We start from the raw sequence: 16,559 nt of genomic DNA, 5'->3' as shown, positions 1-16,559 counted from the left end.
TCAAAGTTTCCCCCAAAAACTTTGTGTTTGCTCGCAAAATGTTTCAGTTCTTTGTGAGCGAACGCAAAGTTTTGCAAGTCAATTTTCTTGAGGCAAAAATTATGTTAATGGTTTTGCATTCTCTTGCAAATGTTTTGCCTTTCCCTAAAAAACTGCGTTTTGCGAGTGAATGCAAATTTCCAGCAATTTCCTGTGAATGCAAAAGCACTGAAATAGTACGGAGCCCCTAAAGGGACATGGTGGTGGAAAAAATATGAGATGGGAGCGTAAAATATATATTTAAAAACTGTTAGATTCACTTGCAAAACATTTGCGTTCCCCTGAGAAACTGCGTTTTGTGAGCGAATGAGATGGGAGGATAAAATCAAAACTTTTTCGTTCGCTCACAAAATTTTGCTTTCCCCGAGAAACTTTGATTTCTGGGGGAATCGCAAAACCACTGATAAAACTTTTTTCACAAGAAACTTTGCTTTTACTTGCAAAGAACTCAAATTTTTGCGAGCAAGCGCAAAGTTTCTCAGGGAAACGCAAACATTTCAAACCTGTAGTCCCTTTAGGGGCTCCGTACCTTTTAGTATATTTATTAAATTTAAGTTACTGTATATAAACACATGCTGGAAATGTTTTTGTTTTTTGTTTTAAAAAAAGTGATATCAGAAACAAAAAAAATCCCAAAACAAAATCACTTTTTCTACAGTTCTTTTATTAAAGTGTACACTTCAGACACTCCAAGGATATGAAGCATGCATCATTCATGTATCAGCAAAATTATGTAACAGGACACATTATTAAAAAAAAAAAAAAAACTTTTTTTATTTATAACTTTGAATATGCACAGATTTACTGAAAAACGGTTTCATACAATTATGTACAGTCAGGAGGTTTAGATGATCAAAACAGTCTTGTGTAAAAGCTGCAGCCTGGAGTCTATAAGCAGAACAATAGGCATTATTCAGTGTCTTATTGAAGCACAGACCATGTCTAATTAGTGCTGTATCGTAAAGCAGAACAAAAACAAGAAATATAGACCCTCCCTTTTACCCACATCCCCCCTACCCCCCACCACAGTGATTAAAATCAAATGAAAACAAGTGGGCCGCTGACCCTAATATCATTAACAAAGACAAAAATACCCGTGTATATCTAATTCAATATTACCATGACACAGTGTTAACAGAAAATACATTCTGTCATTTCATTATCTGAATGTTTGCATCTAGTTTGATACAAAACCTGTTGCATGTAAATGGGACGTTGACAGTGTCCTGCAGTGTTACATGCTTTATTTAATCTAAAACGATTTTAAACAATTTTTTTTGTATCATGACATGCAACTTTAATGAATATGGAATATTTGTACTTAAACATTTCTCACATTGCATGGTCAGAAATGGAGACTAGTTAGAGCACCTACAAATACATTTTCATATAAATTTTAACCTTAAATCTGGATTTCGAATAAAAACTATGGTTATTTGTGAACTAACCAAATACTAAACAGTTTTACAGCCTTGAAAGTCCATATGCGCAGAGCCACTAGTCCATGGTTAAAGGTTGAGGTGATCACACATAGTTTCGTTTATCATAGTCCCCATTGATTGATGTGCTTTTCGTAGGTGGAGGTACATATTTGAGGGGATACGAGGATTTTTCATCTTGTGGACGGGAGAAACACAGAAGTGCTCCTCCGACCAGAAGCATGGCAGATGCTGCCCATCCGATGTAGAGCGCAGCTCCAATCTCTCTCTTCTTTGAATAAGGAACTTGAGGGTCGTAGAAGTCTGAGATGATGTTATTGGCCATCCAGCACAGAGGCACCAACACAAACAAGCCTGCCATGATGTATATCACCCCTCCGACGTTGACTACTTTGGCTTTGATGGACTCTTTACTGATGCAGTTGGTGCACTGAGCGCCGGCGATGGTTATCATCAGAGCCTGGACACCCAAGACAGCGGAGATGACCGTCAGAGCCCGAGCAGTCTGGAGGTCAGTGGTCAGAGCCAGGACGGAGTCATGCATTTTACACTGCATCTGACCCGTGCTTTGAACCACGCAGGACATCCACAGCCCGTCCCAGATGCTTTGCGCCACCACAATGTTGCCCTCGATGAAGGCGGTCACTTTCCACATGGGCAAACCGCAAGCCACCATGACCAAAAGGGTCCCGATGACGCTCAAGCCAAGTCCAATAATCTCCAGACATGCAGAAATCATCTTTGCAAAGTTGTTTTGATGCTCCTTCTCTTAGTTTAGAAAGTCTAGTGAGGTCCCTGTTAAATTTCAAGCAGGTGTTTTGAGCAGAAGTGTCTCTACATCGCTTGGCAGTGTGGCAGGATGAGATGCAGTGGGAGTTTTCTGCTCTTGTATGCAGGGAGGATGCTGTTATAGTGCACTCACAACAAAGAGGAGCGGCTCCAGCCAATCAGAGCGCAGCGCGTCTCCCAACAGCCAATCAGAAGTGAGAGGCGCTGGACAAAACTGGGTAACGCTGAACTACATTCGGAGTTTTCAAAAAGTGAAGGGAGCAGCGATATACTGGAAGTGTGACTTCCTTGTCTTCCTGGTATTCTTTAGGAAGAAATGACCCTTTTACACAAAGGAGACAAATGCCAAAGCAAGTACACAAATGTATAAAAGAGAATAACAGAGAATTTCGTCTTCTTGTAAGGTACGTCAGGAATAATTGACTGGAAATTAAGGCGCACCTTAAGTGGTAAAGCAGCCACGACGCGATAATTACGTATATTGTCCAGAAAAACCGTTATTATCTCGAAACGCTTTCAATTATTCCATTTTGAGCAACAATGTGTGTCTCCTGTGTGTGTGTGTGTGTGTGTGTGTGTGTGTGTGTGGGAGGGAGGGAGAGCGCGCGCTTATCTGCGTAAATGCCTCACGTGCTAATAGCCTACAGTAATTTCGAATGCGAAACTTTTCTCATTTTATCAGAGTTCATTGACCAGGATGTTTATATGTTGTTCTTTGAAGTTTTTTCTGTTAACTTGAAAACTAATTTTAATGATCGTTTGGCGAAGTTATATTCAACTGTAATGCAGTCAACAAGTCTAGAACTACTTTATAGGCGTCCGCTTAGAAAACCCTAAAAACGTCTAGCGAGAAGCCTAGAAACTGTAACCATCCAGAACACATTAGAAAAGCAGCTAGAACTCCCTAGCAACCAACTGGACCATCTTAGCAACCATTTGCCTGTCTATTTTATCTAGCTGTCTTTCTCATTCACTTCAAATGCACACGTTTAAAATGATTTAAAACATGCAGACTAGGCTATTTCAAGGGTAAGCAAAAGTCTAAGGGTACGTTTACATGACAACTATGTACTAAAAGCGGAAATGTTTTTCTTTGTACAGATGACAGCGTTATCAAAACTATCCCCGTTCACACGGATCAGCGAAAATGACTAAAAACGCTGTAGGCCTATTACGCATACCAGACAGTAGTTGGCGATGTCACTTTGTAAAGAAAGACTATGCGCCTGCGCACTCGCGCAAAACGCGCATGCCTATCCACCTTATTTTTACAGTTTACTGCACTTTGATATTCTTCTCGTTATTCCCCTGTAGCGGCTAATAAATTGGAAGTTTCACACATTCACAGAAAACAATTACTTCCGCGTTGAAAAATAAGCTGGATAGACTAAACACGTAATACGCATGTGTATGACGTCACCGTTTTCACAGATTCACATTTTTGCAGTTTACACTGAGATGACAACGGTATCGTTTTTAAAAACTTGCACTTTGAAACCGTTTTCAAAAGTGCGTTTTCAGGCCACCGAAACAACGTTGTCGTGTAACTGAACAGCCAAACGGATAAAACGTTTTCCGTTTTTAGTTGAAAACGGTGTCGTGTAAACAGCCCTTAAGTCAAAGTTAAGTAATTAGACCCAAGGTTTTTTTTTAATTGCTTTAATCTGGCTCCTTGAAATACACACATACCCTGTACATGTTTTCTAAATTAAAATAAAACTGTAAAAAAATATAGAAAATGTGTCAACCAATAATATTGTTTCAGCAACACCATTACGAATTATACTGGCGATCCGAAATCGCATACTCTCTTGAGTAGGTACTTTTTTGGAATAAGTATTTACTTCACGACCGCTAAAAAAGTATGTCCTATATAGTATGAATGTGTGTATATGAATGTAATCTGGACGTACTACATTCGCCATGTTGTCATAATCAGTCGCTTCACTGCCATCACAAATTCTCTCCCGTGGCCTCATGGGATAGTAAAGTGTCCAATGTATGGACACTTCAGAATCTCACCAGAATTAGTAGGTTATCCGGATACTTTTTGCCTACTCTTTTTATGAGTACTGTGAGTACTGTGAATTCAGACATACTACTTTTACTGTTTTTCGCCTAGTATATAGTAGGGAAGTATGTGATTTTGGATGCAGTTTCTAGATCAACATGCATAAGCCTGTAAACTTTCATTTGTTTTAAAACTACACAGCTACTCAATTAATTTAAACAAAAATCAAATTGTTTAATATTTAAATCCATTTTTATGACATGGCGAAAACATTCCATTTTTACAGCATTAATCTGAAAAACATGAAAAAAACTATACTTGAAAATCTTTTAATGTCTTTCAACTTGCGTGATACGGTTTCATCTACGTGCAGCCCAGTGTGTCATGTGTACAGTACATAAAGTATGCTTAGATTTGTTACTTCCTCTTCTAAAGCATGCTGAGGAGTGGTGCTGGAAAAACAGGAAGAGGGGTGAACTGTCTCATATTTGTGATTGTGAGCATGCAGCTGCAGAGAAAATGACGGAAGACGGCTACCGTACCACCTTTAGATACCAAAAGACTCAAGAGCCAAACAGTTTGTTGATCGTCTGAATCATCAGTGTTTGTCTCACAGAACCATTCACTTCAGAATGAAGAAAGGAAAGTGTTTTTATATTTTGATATATTATAAGTGATAATATATTTTTTGTATAAATGTATTATTATTATTGATCACCTTTTTTTTTAAATTAAGCTTTTTCATTTAATAGACTTATTAGATTTCAGTTAAATGGACAGTGCTTTCTCACACAAAGCTGCTTTCCCAGAAGTGACAATTTACTTGAGCGAACACCTGCCAAAGACGCTTAATTCCATGTAATGCTATTAATGACATTTACTGTAATCAGGTTGCTAGGGTCACAAATAAGGCAAAAAAAAAAGTATACTATCGGTAAGGCAGCTGTTTTTCCAAAGTGCAGTTAAAATTCTGAGCAACACATTCAGTGCCATTTTGGCAGCAGCACTAATGATGAGTGAGAATGAAGCAGGAAAAACTCTGTTGATTCAGGCGCTTGTTCTTCAGGAGGGTCGGTGTAAAAACTCAGCAGCGTGTGCCAGCCTGCACATCATCTGTCATGTTTGTATTTGTGTTGTCACATGTCACAACAAACATGTGAATATCAGAGCTTGTTGTTAGTTGGCTATAGTTAGTTAGTCTCCAAAGAACCAGGCTCAACTCAAGAACGCTTTACTGCCATCAGTTTTAAAGTGATAGTTCACCCAAAAATGAAAATTATCCCATGATTTACTCACCCTCAAGTGTATTTGACTATCTTCTTTCAGACGAACACAATCAGAAATATATTAAAAAAATATCCTCACTCTTCCAAGCTTTGTATGGTAGTGAAGGGGGGGCTGTATTTGGAAGCCCAAAAAAGTAACCCATATGGCTCCAGGGGGTTAATAAAGGCTTTCTGAAGCGAAGCGATGAGTTTTTGTAAGAAAAAAATCTATATTTTTAAACTTATAAAATATAATAACTAGCCTCTGACTCTAATTGCGTTTGTCTGAAAGAAGATAGTCATATACACCTAGGATGGCTTGAGGGTGAGTAAATCATGGGATAATTTTTGGGTGAACTATCCCTTTAAGAATGTACTGCAGATGATGTAGGCCTACATTACAAGGACGACTTGTAAACATTTCTAAATATGTCCTCTTTTTCCTGGACATGTCCTCTTTTTGGACATAAAATGCGTCCGGGCGGGATTTCTAAATCGCCCAAAATGTCTGGGATTCGGCTTTTGCTTTCTACAGTCGCTATTCTTTCTCACACGCAAATTTGGAATATCGCATAAAACATTTGCAAATAAAGCAGAGTAAAGAGCCACAGAGAACAAAACTGATAAACTGGTGCTAAACCTCAATAAGAAAAATGCCGTCCCATCGCAAAGTCACGTCTTTTTTGATGCGCGTCATGGAATTTATTCGGTAAAAGTGTTTCCATCGTAGTTTATGCGAATGTTTTTGTGTCGCATAAAAATTTATCCTACTTAGTTGAACACACAAGTTTTTTTATGTGCATTTTTAGAATTTATGCACATCTTGGTGTTTCCACCTAGCGTTTTTTTTTTTATGTGATATCCCAAAATGCACATTAAATAAGTGGATGGAAAGTGGATAGCAGGGGCGACTTTAAACACGTCTTGCAAAGACTGTCATGCCTACTTGACTGGTAATCATGGACTGTTGGGAAAGATTCGATCTTCAGAAAGTATAGGAGGACTGAAATTATTTTTGACTGAAAATTTATATGGCAACTAATTTTTTTATTTATTTATTTTATTTTAACCTATGGCCATGAAAAGAAATTGTGCCATGTAAAAGGTGTTAAAAAGTGTTTTTATTTGTTTGTCATTATTCTATTGTTGAGGGCCAAAAGTTGAATGGAAAGGATGTATTACTTTATGTATTAAAGTTCAATAACATAGTTGCGTGGTTGTGACATGGTCCCACCACCATCACCCCCATCCTCTTTTTTGAAAACTAAAATATGTAAATTTGCTCAAATTGTCTTATGTAAACTGACAAAAACCAAATGCAGTATCAATTATTCTGTTTTATCAGCTTTTGTCTTAATTGTCCTTGTTGTTTTGGTGTTCATGTCACCAAAACAGTCCTGTGAACTGACAATTTTGCGTTGTTTCAGAAACAAACAAATATGTTAACAGGATGCCAGTAATTCTCCGATGACAGCGACAGATGCTCTCATTGGTTGATTCAAGTTTTTTTTTACTTAATGAGCTTACTGTAAAGTAAATGTAGCATGATGATCACAAGATAGACCACACCAAAACGCTAACGTTTACTACTATTTATACCACTCATAACAGTGGGAAAATGTACCCCCTAGGAACCTAAAATGCAACCACTGAGATCACCTTACTCAGTGTGGCATCTGTGCAAAGCGTAAAAACAGCTACCCTCATGACCTAATTTGCAAGGGAGGAATCTGATAAGAAAATTACCATACGGAAGGAAAAGTGGGGTTTTATGATAACAGAGAAATGGAAATGTGCAATCAGACCAGAATGCATTAGAAACAAGTGTGCAAAACTTAGTTTGCATAGGCAAGCATCGCCATTACTATTGCTAATACTTAAGAGGTTTTTCAAAAATTCCAAAACGTTTGTACTATGAAAATAGATAGATAGATAGATTAGATTGATTGATTGATTGATTGACAAAATTCTCTTCCTGTCATTCCAATTCAAATTCCAATTCAACTTCCTGTTGATGTTTATATTCTTTAAAAAATGCAACATGGATGCACATGTTTCATTAGGACACACATTAAAACAGGGTCAGCTAATAACTGGCGTAATTTCCTGAGAACAATCAGCCTCTCATCCACAATGGAAGTATAATTAAAAAGAACACAAACAACGCTGCGTTAATCAAAGTCTGATCTCAGCTCATGCTCTAGCCACGGATGTCCCAGTACCAGACAGCCACCTAGCACCAGAAGTGCACAAAAAACGCTGATGTGCATGTTTTCTCCAGATGTTTCCTCTAGTCTGAGCTCAGGGCAAAGGCCACACCAGGTGTTTGGGATTAAACACGTATCTAATGGGCCTCATCAGTAACATCAGTCAGGACGTGAGCACAGAAACAAAGCAGCAAGACCTCCTTCTTTGGCTCCGGCCACAGCAGCTGAGAATCTCAGCCTGTGGATGACGAACAGCGAGGCTGATGTGAGCCATGGTGTCACGTGTGCTGGGGAAGGATGGAGTTGTATAGTGCGGAAATCCTGTCCTGTCTTATTATTTCCCTCAAGACTATTGTTCTAGAGTGGTAGTGAATCCAACTATCCAACCAACCATTCATTTTCATATTAAACTTTCATACAAGCTTTCTAAACTCTTGTCAGTGTCATCGCTTGAACTGAATATTTGACTTTCTTGAAAAATGCTGGTTATTGCTCATACTTAATTAGCTTAGGCTCTAATTATTACATTTATTACATAAGACCTTAAACGGTAGGAAATAAAAACATATATTTACATAGGGCCTACTTATCAAACCATCAAAATATTATAGGCTAAATTAAAAGCCAAGTGTTTGAGACTTACAACCTGTGATTTTCAGCATGTTCTATTCATATAGCTAACTTTGACTACAGTATTATGCCACCGATTAACCGATGTAAATAATTTTTCTCTTTTCGCGACTGCCGCGAATATCAAGCATATCCATAGCGACAGCAAAGACTATAAAATAACACAAGACGCGTCATTCGTATTGTTTTGAATGGGAGAAAGTGCAACGCGCATTATGGCGGAATAAGTCCCGTCTTCTAAATAAGAGCCAATTGCAGATTGGTAAAGTCATCGCGTTATTGCAGCGGCCGTTAGAAGCTCCAGTTTCTAAAAACTGCCCTCCGATATGAGGTGCAAGAGACGCACATTTTGGACTGCGCATGCGCATTAGCTTTATCCAGCCTGAAAAATACAGTTTTTTGTCATGATTCGAGCATATAGAAACAAAATGTATGAGGCAGTTGTTGTCAGATTTCATTGGTGATCTCAAATATGAAATTTAATCGAAAGCTTGGCAAACAGCTTTGGAGAATTTGATGTTTCCCCATTCAAAGGATCTGCACTTGAATGCCCGAGAGGCGTTTCAAAGATGGCCGCTGAGTGAAATGACTTGTCTTAAAGGGACTTTGGCGACAGTCAGCGCGATTTCAACCATCAAATTGGACAGCAGTTTTAAATGTATTTTATAGAGTTTGAAGCATCTGTCGTTGCTATGCAACCATGAACTGCACTCTCCACGAGGAGTAGGAAGTTTCAGCAAAGGATAACTTGATTTCTAGCCCTGGCATTAGCTTTACTACTAGATATATTTATGGAGATGAGATATAAAAACCAACCTGTACAGCTATGATCAGCTGTTCGGCTGAGCTTTCGATGTTTTGTTAAGGAAAGGCAGAAGCTGATCGGTTGGTTCTTGTCACATGACCTGCGGTGCACTTGCGGCATTCAATTCTGAAAAGTTGAGAATTTTTAATCTCGATGCGCATCGCGACCACGTTGCTTCCATTATGAGCGCGCCTGCCGCGCGGCTACATTTGAAATAACTGACTTGGGGGCGGAAAAGACCCGATATGTGAATGGCCCCTTAAGCAGTGTGAAAGTAAATTTGTACTTTTTAAATTTTTTTGTACTAAAATTAACCAAATTGTAGGCTATAGCCTTGTTGTTAATGGAGACTGTAATGAGTAAATGGTTAAAGGTAGGGTAGGCAATTTTGGAGAGGCTAGAAATAGCAAGCTAGCTTTGAAAGCATGAGATCTCACTCTCCCTTCAGAGCATCTCCAAAGCCACGCCTCCTCCAAAACACATGAACTCGCACAGCAGAATCTGCAAAGCGTCACAAGAGACAGTCTTAAATTATCTCATGTCTCAAAGCACATAACATTACAATAATAATGAACGTAAACAACTTACAGAGCTCGGACTTGTACCACCTGACTGCTACAGATTCCTTTCAGAGTGTTGACACAGAATCGCATAAATCCGAGTCTGGGGATGTGAACAGCTCCAGGTAGAACGTCACGGGTTGCAATCTCATAATTACGGTTATGACATGGCGTGAACGCAGCATAAGCTGGTTGTTTTGGTTGAGGAACTGTAAAAGGTGGCTGCTGATCGTTTGCTGTGCTCTGTCTACAACTCTGTATAGCCTTACAGAATGTGACGTGTGATGTCTTTGCGAGTAGGCGCATGGAGGTATGGAAATACATATGTTGACAGGCAGGTAGGACGTCATATCACATCGATTGGACGAACATTTTTTGGTCCTAAGACTTCCACAGAAGATAAAAAGTATGTAAATGTTTTTTTTTTTTTTTTTAAATAGTTAGACCACTTATATTATTGATTGATATCAGGATGTGAAGAGTTGTTACAAAAAGTGTTTATAAAACAAATTACCTTTAAACAATGAGCTTGCTTGTGAAATATGCAGGCTGGCGCTTCAAGGTGATTTATGCCAATGGGAGTGTTGTTTATACTCAAAATTGCACATTGGAATAAGCAAATGCCAAACTTTAAGAGTCATGAAGTACTTAAAAAAATCCACCCATCCTTCATGAGTCATTTTAATGATTTGCTAGTTTATAAACTGGCTATATTACAAAATGAGTTTTACAATGTGTTCCTCAAGTGCAATAATGAAGTTTATATCCATGTCCAGTTATCACCAGGAAGCAGGTCTGATTGTATCTTGTACATTAATATTGTCATTTCTGAAGGGAATTGTGAGTCAAGTACTTCATATAAAGCAGTGTTTGCAGACATTGTACAAGTATGACCATCGTTTTATCCAATATTGTGCTGGGAATTCCTCATTTATGCCCCCAGGTCAAACTGGTTCTTACTGGCCCCCTCAAGGCGGTGAAAATTCACTCATCTGACTCACTGTTTCCTTCAAATTTCCGGAGCCATTTTCCCTATCAAACTTGAGATCACTCGTCATCTTTTAAAACTGAGGCCACTTCCTGTACAGTCATAAAGGAACTGTATATCCTCTCACATAATCTTTTCAAAATATTTGCAACATTGTACATGGTTTTGGCATTTTCCTGCAAAATCGCACCATTTCTGGAGAAAAGAAACTGGATAAGCTGACTATTCAATTTCTTTAGTTTTCTTACAAATTTGTAAAGTAAATAAAATGTCAAAAGCAATTCTTGATTCTAAAGACCTACTTTTGATGTTCATTTTGTTATAGAACATCACAATTACGTTAATTGTATTAGCACAATCGTATTAATTCTATTTTCTATACAATTAAACTTAAAATTGATAAAATATATATTTTCTGGCAGGGCTTAACGAACTCATAGCCATATTGCACTTTCCTGCATTTACATTTCTGAACTCATGTTACTCTTTTTCATTATGTAAAAAATTCATTGCCAGCTTTCAGTTTGAATTGGGTTTTACATGAACAGAAAGTAACATTTGCCTTAACTCCCACCCGTCTTGCTTCAGTTGTTCGTCATGAGAAGAGAAACAAGGAAACAGCTTGTACAGAACAATAAACGTTTCCTGCAATGTGCCAGGCATCTTTACCGAGGTGGTGCAGAGCTCGAGCCACCTTTAATGAGCCATTGTATGGATGCGTAACACAAACCCTATGTGTTCCTGAGATGCCAGTTTCCCAAGCAAAGTTATTGTGAGACTCAGTTGTTGCTGTCCATTGGAGGAAGCGTTCAGAAAGCTTCCATGCCCATCCTGTGGTCTGTTGTGTTTCTTGGAGCACTTTGAGGCGTTCTAAACAGAAACAAATAAGGTGCCTCAGCGTCACTGCAACTGGCACAAGGCCATATGTTTTGTGTGGTGCTTACGTAGTCTTCACTGCTACCAGGTTCCATAATGTCCACCCGCTCCCTGCCCCAGAACATGATTTTAGCTACGGCCCTGGCCATTGTACAAGTATGACCACCGTTTTATCCAATATTTTGCTGGGAATTCCTCATTTATGCCCCCAAGGCAAAATTACTGGCCCCCTCACAGCGGTGAAAATTCACTCATCTGACTCACTGTTTCCTTCAAACTGCCGAAGCCATTTTGAGATCAATCTTGAGATCACTTGTCATCTTTTAAGACTGAGGACACTTCCTGTACAGTCATAAAGGAACTGTATAGCCCCTCACATGATCTTTTCATAATATCTGCAACATTGTACATGGTTGTAGGATTTTCTTGCTCACCAAACCCAAACTCCCCCCCCACCCCTAGAACGTGATTTTGATACCCTAGCTATACGGCCCTGGTGGTGAATTTTGGAAACTGAAAATAAGCGAAATCTGTGTGGGAGAACTTTATCGCTCTCACGCAAAGCTCCCGAACATGTGGATTCCAAGTGGAATGACTAAATTTACCCCCTGCAAAATTTCACTGAGCAACTGTAAATGTAAAACCTTTAAACAATAAAATGAGTGACAAAATAGATGTAAGGTCCGTTCACACCAAGAACGATAACTATACAGTGTGTGCAGAATTATTAGGCAAGTTGATTTTCTGATCATATTTTTTTTTTTTTCCAGGCACATCTTACCAATTCCAAACCACATTAATCGTAATAACTACTATTCATTTTGTATATACATTGTGATCAAGTGATATATAATTGTTCATGAAGGCTGAAAATGAAAAACACCTTATATTCAGGTGTGCATAATTATTAGGTAGATTTTCTTTTACAGATAAAATGAGCCAAAAAAATAGATTTAACTCAGACTGAAAAGTCAAAAATTATTAAATGCCCATGAGAGGGATGCAATACGAATGCAATACTTGAAATTGCAGTTAAGGCATGACCATTGGACAGTGGCAGTAAGTTTTGGGTGTTCATTTTTAGCCCATCTACTAACCTGAAGTCCATTTTGCAGAGATGGACTAAAAATGAACTCCCAAAACTTACTGCCAGATTCTGGAAGATAAATTCTTCAAACAGTGGTACAAGAGGATGTGGTGCTGGTCCTTCAAGAGTCACTCTCAATTTGTCTGTAAAGCCTATAAAAAAACAGTCTTCATGTATTTTACAACACTTCAGCTTGTGATTCTTATTAAAGGATTAGTTCACTTTCGAATAAAAATTTCCTGATAATTTACTCACCCCCATGTCATCCAAGATGTCCATGTCCTTCTTTCTTCAGTCGAAAACAAATTAAGGTTTTTGATGAAAACATTCCAGGATTTTTCTCCTTATAGTGGACTCCAATTGGCCCCAAACGGTTGAAAGGTCAAAATTACAGTTTCAGTGCAGCTTCAAAGGGCTTTAAATGATACCAGACGAGGAATAAGGGTCTTATCTATCTAAACGATTGGTTAGTTTATAAAAAAAAAAAAAAAAAAAAAATGTATATGCTTTATAAACACAAATGATCGCCTCGCAAGTGCTTCCGCCAGACCGCCTTCCGTATTCTTCAAAAAGCTTACCCTGTATGTCCTACACCTTCCCTAGTCTCTGAGATCCTGACACCTTGCACTCCTGGAGACTCCAGGTAGGTTGCAGTTCTGTAAAATGGTGGTGCTGGAGACTAAAGGGTTTCTGATGGTTTCACACTTAAATATTCACCTTAATTTATTTATAACTTATTCACCTATTGCATTAGAATTGCATCATTCTCATGGGCATTTAATAATTTTGGACTTTTCAGTCTGAGTTAAATCTATTTTTTGGCTCATTTAATCTGTAAAAGAAAACCTACCTAATAATTATGCACACCTGATTCCAACGATATTGTTTCTCTGTGCCATTATCATTTAAGTCCCCCTGAAACCAAATGTAAGTTTTTTAGCTTTTAGTATGAATATGTTAGCCTTAATGTTACAAATAATTTGTGTGTTCCAAAACAATGATAAAATTATCATTTAGGAGATATAAGCATTCAAAACTTACAGTCTCTCACTTCCGCTAAAATGGATCACGGATTTTCATGACATCACTGCTGACTTCAGCTTCTCATTAGATCTTCTGTCCAATCAAATGCTCCCTACATTGTAAAAGCATCATTCAAGTATCATAAAAGTAGTCCATATGGTTCATGCACTATATTCTAAGTATTCTGAAGTCATATGATAGCTTTGTGGTGCTGTGATAAATGAGTTCACTCAAATAGACTCTGAAGCTGTGGCTAAAATCGGTCACTTGTTCACACATTTACTATTTTCTACATGGTGAATGGCACATAGTGCACTATATAAAGGATAGGGAACGATTAAGACAGTGTAAATATGCTTTCCATTGAGGCGAATGAAGTCTGGTTTCACGTTAGTGTCACGTGAACCGCAGCGCACACAGTCTGCTCCGGTCCAGAGACACGAGAGCACAGAGCGGATCATATCCGCGAGTCGACGCAGACCACAAAACCTATCGGACCCATTTGAATTCTGCACAGAACGCTATATTTTAAAGCGATATGAAGGAGATTAGGAGGAGAAACGGTTAGAGATTAGAAGGAAATTAAAGCTTTACCGAGCCCAACTGCTCTGGCCCAGCTGTGATATAAGCTAAACGCTATTGGCTATTTTAAAAAAGGGGAGGAGCTGTTCGATATGTCCCGATGCTGGCTTATAATAAACAGAACATTATCTGCGTTAGTGTAGACGCTAATGAAGTTTTTGTTATAGTTATCTTTATGTTCTTGTTGTAAATAGGCCTTGAGGGTCTCGAGCCATATCTAGAGATATATGTGTTTTAAAGACGAACAGTTTTAAACATTTTTGATTGATGCAACAAAGCTTGGCAACAATGGCCTTAGTTCTAGGGAAAGAGAAACTGTTTGTAAATACTCGGATGAAATAGAGGGAAAGCATGATGACATCAGAGCCATGATTTCATTTAAAAAACTGAACTGTAAATTAGCGAGGCTATTGAAGAATGAAAATACAACAACGCTTGTGTGATTGCCAAATAGCTGGACTGGGATTGTTCAGGTCTGGAGTGAACAGAGGCTTGGTAATTGCAGCGTGCAGCATTAATTGTTTGGCTGCTGTCTAACCAGCACTGAAGCACAGGAAGGTGACTGTGGTGAGCAGCTGGATTATTTCACTGTTTCTACAGGATTTTCCCATCATTGTTTTCCTCCGGTTTGCCCCTGCGCTTGTGTGGTCGCATGAGTGATTGTGAGCAGCGCTGCCTCTCTGTGTTTATGATGTTTTTGTTTTGTTGTACCATTGTTTATAACTATCAGCTTTCGTCAGACCAATAACACAACAGAACTCTGAGGATAATGAGCTGATTACACACCACAGATCGTTTAGTTGTGTCTCTCGTTTTTCAGTATGCTTTATGGGGCTTACTCTGGCGCCACTGAAAATTATATCAGATAAACATGTTTGACTCTTAACTTCAGGTCAAATAAAGCTTTATGCAAATGTCTCGTCTGATAAGACTTTTTCATTGCAACAACAGATGAAATCCACAATGCTTATTTGTATTATAACAAATGAATGTCACACTTTTTCATAATGCATACAATTCAAAAGGTTTTCGTTGGCAAGAAATTCATACAGTATATTAATGTATTCAGAAAGTATGCATAAAGTTGATCAAAAGTGACAGTAAAGACATTTATATACAAAAGATTTCTATTTCAATAAATGCTGCTCTCTTAAAGGCACAATGTGTAAGATTTTTGGATTAAAATATCCAAAAACCACTAGAACAATGTTATATATTTTGTGGACTTACACTTACATTATCCCAAATGTTTCCAAGAATGTTTAAATCCAGAGGAATAAGCAATTTTAACCAGGACACGGATTGTGTCCATGCGTCGCCTATCAATGACATCATGCGGTTTCTGGTTTTATTTTGTAGAAACCATGGAAACACTAAGGATGCTTTAACATATTATGTGTTTTATTAGACGTGAGCAACTGTTTGGATACATTCATCGACAGAAAACTATAATCATTGTTATATAGATCAACACAGTAAGTCTGGAAACAGAGGTCCAATATCTGTTTCCTGTTTGTTTTATTATGCAATACATAGGTATTCATTTTATATTTCAAGCATGTTGTTTGTGCACTTAATTCAATAAACATCATAAAATAGTGAAATAATTAGTCAAGATATCACGATAACAACCTTTGGGGGGGGGGGGTGCTCATGACTCGAGCATTTTGTTTTGCTCGATCCTCAGCGCTTTCATGTTCATCTACTCTCACCTAAGCTTATGCTACGCCTGCGTCAGGTCAGAGGTCACTCTTCCACTGGAACTTGACTCTCTCGTGAATGTGCGGACAGCTGAAAACCAGTGATTATAAGTTATAAATATGGATATTTTTCTTACAAAAACCCATCGCTTCACTTCAGAAGGCATTTATTAACCCCGTGGAGTCATATGGATTACTTTTATGATGGATGGATAAGCTTTTTTGGAGCTTCAAAAACTACATTACAACGATGGGAAGAGCCAGGATATTATTTAATATATCTCCGATTGTGTTCGGCTAAAAGAAGATAGTCATATACACCTAGGAAGGATGGTTTGAGGGTGAGTAAACTATGGGATCATTTTAATTTTTGGGTGACCTATTCCTTTAAGTCTATCGAGCTATGGAAGTGCAAAAGAAAGCTGAGCCACGTGAGGCTGTGTAACTTTCAGTGATTCATAGTGAATCAGTGAATGTAGTGCTGACCCTCCTTCCTGATCCTATCAAATTATCCAGACTGATTTCTATGCAAGAAAAGTCTCCCCTGAATCATATATA

At 38.3% G+C, this 16,559-nt stretch overlaps 1 protein-coding gene across 1 annotated transcript; it reads right to left on the bottom strand.

The window, feature by feature from the left end:
* Positions 1–682: 682 nt before the first annotated feature.
* cldn5b (claudin 5b) lies at positions 683–2,379 on the bottom strand. Its single transcript, XM_051910750.1, has one exon. It carries the CDS (start codon positions 2,215–2,217, stop codon positions 1,564–1,566), a length of 654 nt encoding a protein of 217 aa, XP_051766710.1. The 5' UTR covers positions 2,218–2,379; the 3' UTR covers positions 683–1,563.
* Positions 2,380–16,559: the final 14,180 nt, after the last annotated feature.

The sequence above is a fragment of the Ctenopharyngodon idella genome, chromosome 10, assembly GCF_019924925.1.
Source record: "Ctenopharyngodon idella isolate HZGC_01 chromosome 10, HZGC01, whole genome shotgun sequence".
Lineage (NCBI taxonomy): Eukaryota > Metazoa > Chordata > Actinopteri > Cypriniformes > Xenocyprididae > Ctenopharyngodon > Ctenopharyngodon idella.
This window is presented reverse-complemented; position numbering and strand designations above follow the sequence as displayed.